This window comes from Juglans microcarpa x Juglans regia, chromosome 8D, assembly GCF_004785595.1.
Source record: "Juglans microcarpa x Juglans regia isolate MS1-56 chromosome 8D, Jm3101_v1.0, whole genome shotgun sequence".
NCBI classification, from domain to species: Eukaryota; Viridiplantae; Streptophyta; class Magnoliopsida; order Fagales; family Juglandaceae; genus Juglans; species Juglans microcarpa x Juglans regia.
Window position 1 is genome coordinate 7740827 of NC_054608.1, and position 11689 is coordinate 7752515.

General features: G+C 35.0%; 1 protein-coding gene across 1 annotated transcript; it reads left to right on the forward strand.

Annotated features, from left to right (window-relative positions):
* The first annotated feature begins 234 nt into the window (after positions 1–234).
* LOC121241928 (uncharacterized protein At4g06744-like) lies at positions 235–1791 on the forward strand. The gene has a single exon (XM_041139787.1). It carries the CDS (start codon positions 343–345, stop codon positions 1669–1671), a length of 1329 nt encoding a protein of 442 aa, XP_040995721.1. The 5' UTR covers positions 235–342; the 3' UTR covers positions 1672–1791.
* The last annotated feature ends 9898 nt before the right edge of the window (positions 1792–11689 follow it).

Sequence of the window (11689 nt, forward strand, 5' to 3'; positions counted from 1 at the left end):
TATAGCTTCAAGATAAAGTGGTATTTGCCTGTGCTGCTCTCTCTTCTTTCAGGCTTACGGCTTATTATTTCTACACACTATAGTACTATACAGTATACATTATATTTATTTTTATTTTTTATTTTATTTTTTAAAATTAATTGAATTCTTCCACTTATTATTTATTTATTACTTACTAAGAGAAAAAAAAAAAAAAAAAAAAAAATTACTTGTGATGTGTGGTCGATTAAAATTTTTGCCTACTCTTCTGTATACATCGAGTTTCTTTTGGTGTTTTTCCAGTCCGCCGACTTTTGCTGTGAAACCTTCCAAACAGAGGCCCAATAGGTAAACAATAAGAAGATGATCAGCAGCAAATCCATCATGGCTGCGGCACTTACTGCTCTCAGTTTCCTCCTTACCTCTCTGATTGTCAACACCGTGTTAGCAAGCAGCAGTGACAGAAAAACTACTCTAGAATACTTTCTCGGTGGCAGAGGAAGCAGAAGTGGTGAGGGTAGAAGCAAAAGCAGAGGCTGCAACAACGAATTTCACAGTAATTCCATGAAATTCCGATGTCAGAAATCAACACCTTTACCTCAAGAAACTGCAACTTTGGTATTTGCAGACCAGAGGCTTAAGGTGGTCTACCCTGTCATCCAGAAATTCAAATCCATCGTTACCTCAGATCCTCTGGGAATTACCAAATCCTGGGTAGGCCCAGATATATGCAGTTACAGAGGATTCTACTGTGACCATCCCCCAGACAACCAATCTGCAATAGCTCTCGCTTCCATAGACTTCAATGGCTTCCAAATTAGCGCTCCTACTCTCGACGGCTTTCTTGATCAGCTTCCTGATATTGCTCTCTTCCATGCGAATTCCAACAAGTTTTCCGGCACCATATCTCCCAATATCTCTAAACTCCCTTATCTCTACGAGTTTGACATAAGTAACAACCAATTCTCTGGTCCATTTCCCATGGCTGTTCTAGGCATGAACAACCTAACATTCTTGGATATTCGGTTCAATCGATTCTCTGGGTCAGTCCCGCCTCAAATATTCACAGAGAACCTCGACGTCCTCTTTATCAACAACAACAATTTCATGCAGATGCTTCCCGATAACCTAAGGATCTCTCATGTTCTGTATCTCACTCTAGCCAACAACAAGTTCACGGGTCCAATCCCAGGAGGCATTGCAAAATCTCTGTCCTCTCTAACTGAGGTCCTATTGTTAAACAACCAGTTGACAGGCTGTCTACCTTATGAACTAGGTTTTCTAAAGGAAGCCAGAGTGTTTGATGCAAGCGAGAATCATTTGACTGGTCCTTTACCATTCTCGTTGGGTTGTATGAAGAAGGTGGAGCAGTTGAACTTTACCGGTAACCAATTATACGGCATGGTGCCGGAGGTGGTCTGCAAGCTAGAGAATTTGATGAATTTGTCATTGTCTTACAATTATTTTACGAATATAGGGCCTTATTGTTTGTTCTTGATTGAGAGAGGAGTGCTTGATGTTAGAAACAACTGCATTCCCGGTCTTCCATCTCAAAGATCAGTATTTGAATGCGTGGAGTTTCTCTCTTACCCGAGAACTTGTCCCTACATGTGGAGTTATGCTTACATACCCTGTGTTCTTCACTTTGGCCCACCTGTAACTTCAGTTCCAGAAATGGCTCCTACACCCTGAAATGGAGCCAATTTCTGACCCTGTTTAGAGAAGGCTTAAGTTTTCAATTTTGTTTTTATTTTATTTTTATCTTGTAAGATGGAGCTATCATTTGTGTGAATGATAAACCATCATTTACTTCTTTCAAGGTGTTGAAATTACTGAGAACGTGAATCACGGGCATGGTATTTGCCATTCTTACCAAATCACGTTAATCATTTGCTAGAAGATTTGCTCAGTTACATGATGAATGCTGGCATTGTCATTTCCTATATTCCAAACTTGTTAGTGTTAGAAGTCATCTGATTTGAAGTCATGGTGTAATAATAGAGTGCATCCCGATTAAACACCTGAGGAACATCAAAGGAGCTAGTGCTCATAGCCCAGTTGATAAGACAGAATCCTTTAATTTGCAATTTATAAAGTAACCCTTTTTACAAGTCCTCTGCACTCTTGAATTGACCCATCATAGCTCGATGAGAAAAGAGGATTGACATAATGAGAATCCACCCACAACTTATGGGTAGAAGTTGTTTTGAAAAGAAAATGGTCCAGAAATTTGTACAAGGGATGAGAATTGGCCATGGAGACTTGGAGTGCCTTCCTTTTTGCTGCTCCATGTCTGAAAACCCTGCGCACACTTTTTTCGAGGACAACCCCAAAAGCGATGATTGATACGAAGGATCATTGCCAACCAACACAACGCAGTACTCATCTCATCTCGTACACATGCGGTCCAGCTTTAAATAGAGCCTATGAAAAAGATAAATCATAATTCAGTGGCAGCTTTCAATATAAGCAGTACTTGGCAACAAGCTTTGTCACTTGCCACCATTCTTCGTTTTCTAACGTTTTTAAAGGATAATGGAAAGCCGCAGATACCCGGTTTGGGTATTTTATAAAGATTATGGGATTAGACTTTTTTGGGTAAGGATTATCTCGAACCTTGAAGTTGCCGACCACCTTATTGGCCTTCAATGGTCACAACTAATTGGAAGTGGAATAGGTGATTGGATGGATTGTCTGACCAAAGTAGTTCGGATGATTCAGAGCAATTAATCTCTACAGTTAGGAGTTTACCTACAAATGATTGGTGTATTAAATTTGCGGAGCCATATGATTAATGCCCATAATTTATTTCACTCAACTTCTTTTATTATTCTTTTTTTTTTAATTTTTTTTTATGTTTTCGAACGCTATTTTATTTTAAATATACATTATTTTAATTTTTTAAAAAATCAGGTGGTATTATATTGTGATGTTACATCAAGAAGCAAAATAAGTTATATAAATTATGGAGGCGTAGTGGCATTACTCTATTTGAAAATGATTTTTTTTTTTTTTTTTATTGTTTCTAAGGTATGTTTGAAAAATTAGATGAGATAAGAAATCTGTGAATAACCGTGAAATGACTTGTGAATAGTAGTTAAATAATTTGAGTTATCATATTTTATTGGATTTGAGAAAGAATAGAGAAAAAATTGAATAAAAATATTATAAAATTAAAATATTATTAGAATATTATTTTTTATTTAGGATTTAAAAAAGTTGAATTATTTTTTATATTTTGTTTGAAAGTTTGAGAGAATTGTAATAATTAGATAAAAAAGTTGAAGATTTAAAATTGAAAAGTGTTTATGTTTGAGTGATATTTGATAAGAAAATGAGATAAGATGAAATGAAATATATTATCAAACAAGCTGTGTAGAGGACGCATCTTCTGCAATTCTGACATGATCTTAATTCCTTCGCATTTGATATGTTGAGAGCCTAATCAAGATTCATCCTTCTATAACTATTACGAGCTAAGAAATGATATTTGCAGTCTTAGAGTATGCAAGTCTTGTGTACTCCAGTTGAAAAAAGTGGTTAAATATGAAATTTACATGAAAAAATTAATTTTTTAATAATAGATCTATCTTTTTTCAAATGGAGTGCGTGAGACTTACATACTCTATCCCGTTTGGATTGAGAAGCGATCTCAACTCATCTCATATCATCTCATCATTACAAATTTTTCAACTTCTCATACAAAATATAATAAATAAACATTTTCAAATCCCAAAATATATTTTATTTAACTTTCATTTTAACTCATTTTATCTTAATTTACTATCTAAATAATAAGATTATATCTAACATTACTCGTTGCTGGCTAGCAATAAAGTCATGGGGTCCAAAATGGAGTAGCATGTAAGACTCATTGCATTGGAATTTGGGGCCAATACGGATTAGCATGTAAGATTCATTACATTTAATTTGTAGAAAGCTAGAAAGGTTGGAGGTTTGGGTGGAATCCGAAGGAAGTTGTTCCTTTGAAATAAAAGCCATTTTCAACATGTTTTATAGTTCATTCCATGATCTGATTTTGCTTACCGGATAATCATGGTTTGAGAAAACAGTAGGATTTAGTACTTGACTCAACTTGAACAGGATAGCCATTTTAGTGCATTATCCAATTTGGTCACAAAATGGAATAAATCGGCCGATTCATACCGATTTAACTGATTTAAATATCTGTTTCTTTTTTAGATTATTATTTACTATATTTGTTTGAAGAGAAATGAATACTTTTATAACCTAAGAATAATTATTTTCTTCATAAACGAAATGTTTGAAGCCAAAAAGAATGACATTTTGAGGCTCGAGAAATTAATTGCATTCTTATTTTAATTCATATTTTATTCTTATTGAAACTGATTAATGAAATTAGTATAAGTTCATTTATACATGATCTTATTAAATGCCTGAACTGAATTTTATATGTATTTATACTTATTTATTAATTCTAAAATACCAAATTCAAACTTTTGTGAATCATACAATACAATGACAAGGTCCTTAATTACTTGATTATGAAGCCGATTTCAGTTTTTTGAGCATTGTCATGTAGTAGTATCTAAATTCAATTGCCATCTTGGTAATATATATGAATGCTGCAAACATAGTACTCTTCTGCAAACTTTAGAACATAGAACTTGGCCTCAGAAGCACATTTATGTGCACAAAGTTAGGAGTGATAGTCGCCTTATATATAGGAAATTCGAGTACCAGGCTATACTCGGATTCGCATCCGAGTTTATAATGCAATCCAAATATTTGCACAACCCTACTTGTATGGGCAGATTTTCACATCACCTAATTCTGCATCCATACATATAAATATAAAATTTAGAGCGTAAGGTGAGGTTTGGATAAAGTTAAATAAAATATTATTAGAATATTATTTTTTAATATTATTATTATTTTTGAATTTGAAAAAGTTGAATTGTTTATTATATCTTGTGTGAAAATTTGGATAAGTTGTAATAATGAGATAAAATGAAATGATATAAGATGAGTTGGAGTGATTCTTGAATCCAAACCGAGCAACTCATCACCACTTTGTCCATATTAGACTTGGTGCTCCACTTTTGTCAGCCATCTTAAGACTTGCAAAAATTGCTTAACCAGCCAATTAATTAAGGTCGCTTTTGCTTTAGGCTTTTGCTTTTCCTTTAGGCTTCTCACTATATATATATATATATATATATATATATATATATATATATATATATATATATTTTTTTTTTTTTTTGTATAATCCATTATCATGTTCATGTAAACTCTTTTAATATTCATCCAAAGCTTGGTTTGTCCAATTACCATTATCAAATAGAAAACAGATTTTGAGGATTTAAAGGCAGATAGGTGTTTGATAATATGAGTTCATGGACCTTTCTAGTTCAGCTAAGAAACACATCTTAATTTTTTAATATGGTGGCAAAGTGTAAAGTGTCAAAGAAAAAAAAGTCACATATCTCACCTTTCTATATATCCTGACTTGAGGCCTAAATTTCTTCGACTAGATATTTTCTATTGGACTGAGGCAAGGTTGGGCTTAGCCCAAATGTTCTCTTTTCAAAAAATGATAGATACAGTGATACATAGTTCTTTTATAATTTTTATACAACTTTTATTATCTATGTTTCATTACATGCAGGAATAGTTATTTCATGAGATGTTTTTATAAATCAAACATGTCCCTTATTATATGGCTGCATGGACATTCTCATTAAACTACAAAATCATCTAATTTCATCTCATTTAATCATTATAATTTTTCTAAACTTTTATACAAAATACAATAAACAATTTAACTTTTTTAAATTTTAAAATAAAAATTATATTAAAAAATTATATTCTAACAATGTTTTATTTTACTGTCATCTAATCTCATCTCATCTCAGATTTACAAAAATCTGAGATTGAAGAAATAGCTTGTGTATTTAAAATTATATGGTTGAGGAGGAATATGTTTGTTTTTTAGGGTAAGTTTGACAACCCTTTGAGTTCGCTACATGGAGCGAGGGTAGAAGTAGAAAATTATCAGCAAGCTCAACTAAGTACTAAAGATCAAACAATAGTGGCAAATTAGAGGAGCACTGGAGTTAGATGGAGCAAATCTAAAGTTAATTGGTATAAGGTGAATTGGGATGTTATACTAGATAAGAAGAAATCTACTATGGAAGGTGGTATAGAGGTAAGGAATTAGGAAGGTGAGTTGGTGGCTTCTGCAGGTATGCCAAGGAGATTCATATGCAATCCATTACAGACTGAAGCTTTGGCACTAGAGAGAGCTATAAAATTTAGCATTGAGTTAGGTCTTCAGCAGGTGATATTTGAAGGGGATGCCCTTGAAGTGGTTAAACGTTTGGGTAGCGAGAAGTGTTGAAAAATGTTGTAAATAGCTGTGAGTAGAGATTGGAATGAGTTTGTGGGTCTCATTGAGAGTATTTTGAGTTGTTTGGATGTGTGCAGTATATTGAGTTGTTGACTTTTGAATATGTAGTTGAAAAAGGTGTGGGTCCTATTAATTTTAGATTTTATCAGTAATGATGATGAAATGATGATTTTATATATATATTATAGTGATAAATATAATGAGCATAATAAATAATCCCCAAGACCTTTAAAAATATCATTTGATTTAAAAAATGCAAACACTTACAATAACGTATTGAAATAAAATTTTTTTATATTATTACAAATTATAAATTCATGGTTTGCGGTAACGTGTTATTACAAATTACAAATGCATGTTTTTTGATAATGTATTGAAATAAAAATTTTGAATTTTATTAAAAATTAAAAATTCATAACGCATTGAAATACAAATTTTACATATAACGTATTAAATCAAATTATTTGAATGGACGTCCCCTGCAATAACGTATTAAAAATTATTATGCATTTCATATATTGTTTTGCACTAGAGAAAATTATTTAAATAAAAATTTGTAAAAATCAATCTTTAGCTATATATTATGATCTGTATCCAGTGCGCTATTTCGGAATTTTTTTTTTTCACTCTAAAACTTTTTTAATTATACCCATTTGAAATTGCAGGGACGTCGTCATGCTCCCCCTATTATAAATTTTTTCTTGTATATGTGCTCATAAAAACAATAAAAGCCAATATACGATCTTCTACATCTATTCCTACCTAATAAAATGAAAAGAAAATGGACTAAGAAATAGAGAAGCGTTCTTCTGCAGAAAATGTTCTTGGACATGAATATTCATTTGATGTTCATGCCTTTATATAGGTAACCAATTACATAGCAGACCAATAGGAAATTTATAGACACAAAATTCAAAGGTATATTATAACTGGAAATATAATAGACTAACAAACTCTGCAGCAGTAGGAATATTCTCTAAAATTCTATTTGTGCTACCTCTTCTGTGATGGAATTTTCCGTTTTATGTTTCTACTATGGTGCGTTGTGTAGACATAGATTAATACGCCCCCTTGAGTCCAGTGGGGTGTCAAGGACATTGAGACTCATATTCAAAATAGAGAATCGATCAGCAACCAGTGGCTTAGTAAAGACATTAGCCAGCTGGTCCTTGCTGCTACAAAAACAAACTTGAAGAGTTTTGGCAACTATCCTGTCACGTACGAAATGAAAATCTATCTCCATGTATTTTGTGCATGAGTAATAGACAGGATTAGAGGTGAGATATGTGGCGCCCAAGTTATCACACCATAAAGCAGGTGGCTTGAAGATGGGAAATCCAAGTTCTTTTATCAAAGTCTGAAGCCATATTATCTCAGCAGTGGTATTGGCTAGTGCTTAGCCTTAGTGCTTGATCTTGCCACTATGTGCTGCTTGCGTGAACTCTAGGAGATAAGTTGGTTACCCAGAAAAATGCAAAACCTTCCAGTGGATCTTCTGTCATCTGGACAGCCATCTCAGTTGACTTATGAGTAGGCATGTAAACTAGAACTTGGAGAATTTTAAATATCTTAGAATTCTTTTAACAGCAGTCCAATGGGAGATTTTTGGGTCATGCATGAATTGACAGACCTTGTTTACAGAGAATGTAATATTTGGTCTAGTTAGGGATAAGTACTGAATATTGCCAACAACATTCCTAAAAATTGTAAGGTTCTTAAATGAAGGAGTATAAAACTTAGAGAGTTTACTAGAGGCAGACGTGGGGAAAGAAATGGGATTAGTTGCAGTCATGTTGGTTTTTCTAAGAAGATCATAGATGTATTTTCGTTGGGAAAGCAACATGCCATTGTGTAGGTAGTCTTATTCCAATCCAAGAAAATATGAGAGTCGACCTAAGCCTTTTATGGGAAATACATGACTAAGGTCAGTGAGAAAACTATCAATTGCAGTAGATGTGGGAGATGTAATTACCATATCATCTACGCACACCATTGTGAAAATACAGATTTTTAAATTCTTCAAGATGAATGATGGATCCCCTTGAGAGCTAACAAAACCATAACTAAGAAGCCAATTTCTTAATCATGAGAATCGGGCCCGAGGTGCCTGTTTTAGGCTCGGGTGTTTGGGATCAACAAAACTAGGGGTTGTTGCATGAAAATAGTCACATTGAGCCTTCCATGAAGGAAGGCATTTTGAATATCTATTTGTCTCAGAAACCAATTTTGAGCAATAGCAAAGGAGAGAACTAACCGAATGGTGGTGGCCTTAACAACGTGGCTGAAAGTTTCATTGTAGTCAACTCTAGGTTGTTGATGGAAACCCTTAGCAACAAGCTGGTCTTTCCTCCTTTCAATTGAACCATCCGAGTGAAGTTTGGTGTGGAACAACCACCTGCAACCAATGAGATTAGAGGCATTTTGAGGGGGAACAAGGGACGAGGTTTGGGTTTGAATAAGGACATCATACTCTCTATTCATAGCTTCTTTCCACTTAGAAAATTTTGAGACTAGGGTAAATGAGCATGGTTCATCGGGTATAGGTTTGGTGGAAATTAAACATGTTCGAGATGGGTAAGGAATTGTCCCATCGGTGAGGACACGAGGTTAGGACGATTGAGTCATGGAGCGAGTTATGATAGATGCTCGTGTAGGAACAAGGCAAGTGTCATTTTGGTGAGAAAGAGAAGGGGAGGGTTCAATCGCAAGAGAGGATCAAGGAATTATCGAGGAAGAAGATGACGAAGGGGAATTGGGTTGTGACGACTGACTTGGGCGTGAAAGGTTGAGAGGGTGAGATGCTGTTTGAATTGGGCTTGAGGATGGGCAGGAAGAAGTCAGACTAGGGGAAAAGGAAGATGCATGGATTAGGTAAAGAGTTCGGTGGTGGGCCCAAAACATAAGGGTTTAGGACAGGTAATGAAACAATAGGAGAGTTGGTATGTGATGATGGAGTGAATTCAAGTTTTGAGTGAGGAAATGTGTGTTCATCAAAACGGACATCTCGTGAGATGTACAGACGCATTGTTTGTGTGAAAACTGTACCCAAGAAAAATGCATGGAGTGGACCGAAAATTGATTTTGTGACAATTGTATGGTCGTAAATTTGGCCAACATAGGCATCCAAAAAATTTTAAAGAAGAATAATCTGGTAATTTTTTATGCACCATGAAGTGAGGAAATTTATTTTGAAGCACTGGAGTGGGATGTAAATTTATCAAGTAAGTAGCCATTTCAAATGCATCTTCCCAAAAAGAGAGAGGAAGTGAGGCATGAGCCAATAAGGTCAGTCCGGTTTCTACGATATGACGATATTTCCGTTCAATGAGCCCATTTTGTTGATGGGTGTGTGGACAAGAGAAGCGATGAATTATTCTAAGATTTTTACAAAGTGTTGTGAGAGGACGAAATTCTCCTCCAGTGTCAGTTTGAAGAGTTTTAATTTTTGAATCAGAGAAGTGTTCAACAAACTGAATGAAAGAGGTAAAAACTTGTAGAACATCTGATTTAAACTTTAAGGGAAATATCCAAGAAAACCTAGTGAAATGATCAAGAATAGATAAGTAATATTTGAATCCATTTCTTGATAAAACAAGAGATGTGCTCTAAACATCAGCCCAAATTATTTCTAAAGGCCCATTGGTGCGTGTTAAGCTAAAGGAGGAAGGCAATTGTCGTGCCTTAGCAAGGAGTAATCTGGGCAACTGAACAGGGCATCATTTGGGAAGAAAGGCAAAAAGGCAAACAGTTGGAATGCACGATTCTGGAGATGAGATTGAGAGAGGGATGGTCGAGACATTTGTGCCATTAAGCGAGGGAAGTTTCACTAAAAGCAGCTGACAGAGAAGAAAAATGGGGTGGAGGAAATCGATACAGTCCATCATAGAAGGGGCCGCTGATGTGGAGCTTCCTGGTCTTGGTCCTTAACAGAAAAATAATTTGTATGGAATTCAAAGAAACAACTATTGTCAGAATAAAATTGAGATACTGAAACTAAATTTTTGGTAATGGAAGGTACATGAAGAAAGTTATAAGGATGAAAGGAGCATGAGTTAGAGAGAAGAGAAGAGTCACTGATGTTGTTGATGGACAATATGTTGTTGATGGACAGTCCATGTCCATTACCCACTCCAATTTGTTCATTTCCAGAGTATGGTTCAGATGTGAGATTAAGGTAAGAAAGATCATGGGTTATATGGTTTGTGGCTGCCAAGTCAGGGTACCAAGTTTGATCGATGATGGAGGATGGTGCGGTGTAATGAGCTGAGAACGAATGTGGTGGTTCATGTTGATATGCATAGTTGAATTTTTAGTGGCATTGAAGAGCTGTGTGTCCTGGTTTTTGGCAAACTTGGCAGGTAGGTCAGTTTAAGGTTGTGGAATATGAGGGATTTGGAGGGTTTGGGTGGGTAGAAAATCTACCTCTGGTGAAGGGTCTTGTTCTTCCTCTAGTATATATGTTTCCCCTATAATTTCCTCTACCACGTTGATCACTGGAGGGGTTACCAGTACTCACATTCACAAATGGTGTAAATGAAGTGAGGGAGCTAGTGTTGCGTGAGTTGTGAGACATTTTACTTTCATGAATAAGTAAGAGATGATAAAGCACATGAGAAGTAATTGGGTCAGATCTTGTGGTGATGGATGTAACAAACTACTCATAAGATGGACCAAGATCATTAAGAATATAAGTGACAAAATCTTTGTCTGAAAGTGGATTACCAGTGGCTGTAAGGGTATCGGCAAGCATTCTCACTTTACTATAGAATTCAGATATGGATTGCTCTCTTCTAGACAAATTGGTAAGTTGAAATTTAACTTGAAACTCTTTTGCTTGGGAGTGTGAGTTGAACATTGATTCAAGAGAAACCCATAGTTCTCTTGAGGTTCCAGCTGAAATGACATTCCCAACAACTGATTTAGTAATTGATGTAAACAAAATACTAAGTATCATTTGATCCGATTTTTGCCATGAGAGAAAGGCAAGGTTAATTTTTGGTTGAGACCCTGAATCTATGGGAAGATATTTTGAGGGTATTGTCTGTGTGCCATCAATGAAAGAAAATAGATCTTGACCTCTTAGATAAGCAGAGATTTAAACTTTCCATATCAAGTAATTATCATGAGTTAACTTGATGGAAACAATGTGAGAGAAGGATGAGGGAATAGATGAGGAAGAAGAGTGCGAATTTGTGGACTGTGTTGTCATGATAGAAGAAGGATCAAGAGACTGCTAGTCATAAGCTCTGATACCATGATAAAATAAAAAAAAATGAAATGCAGCGCAGAAGAAATAGAGAAGCATTGTCATTTTGC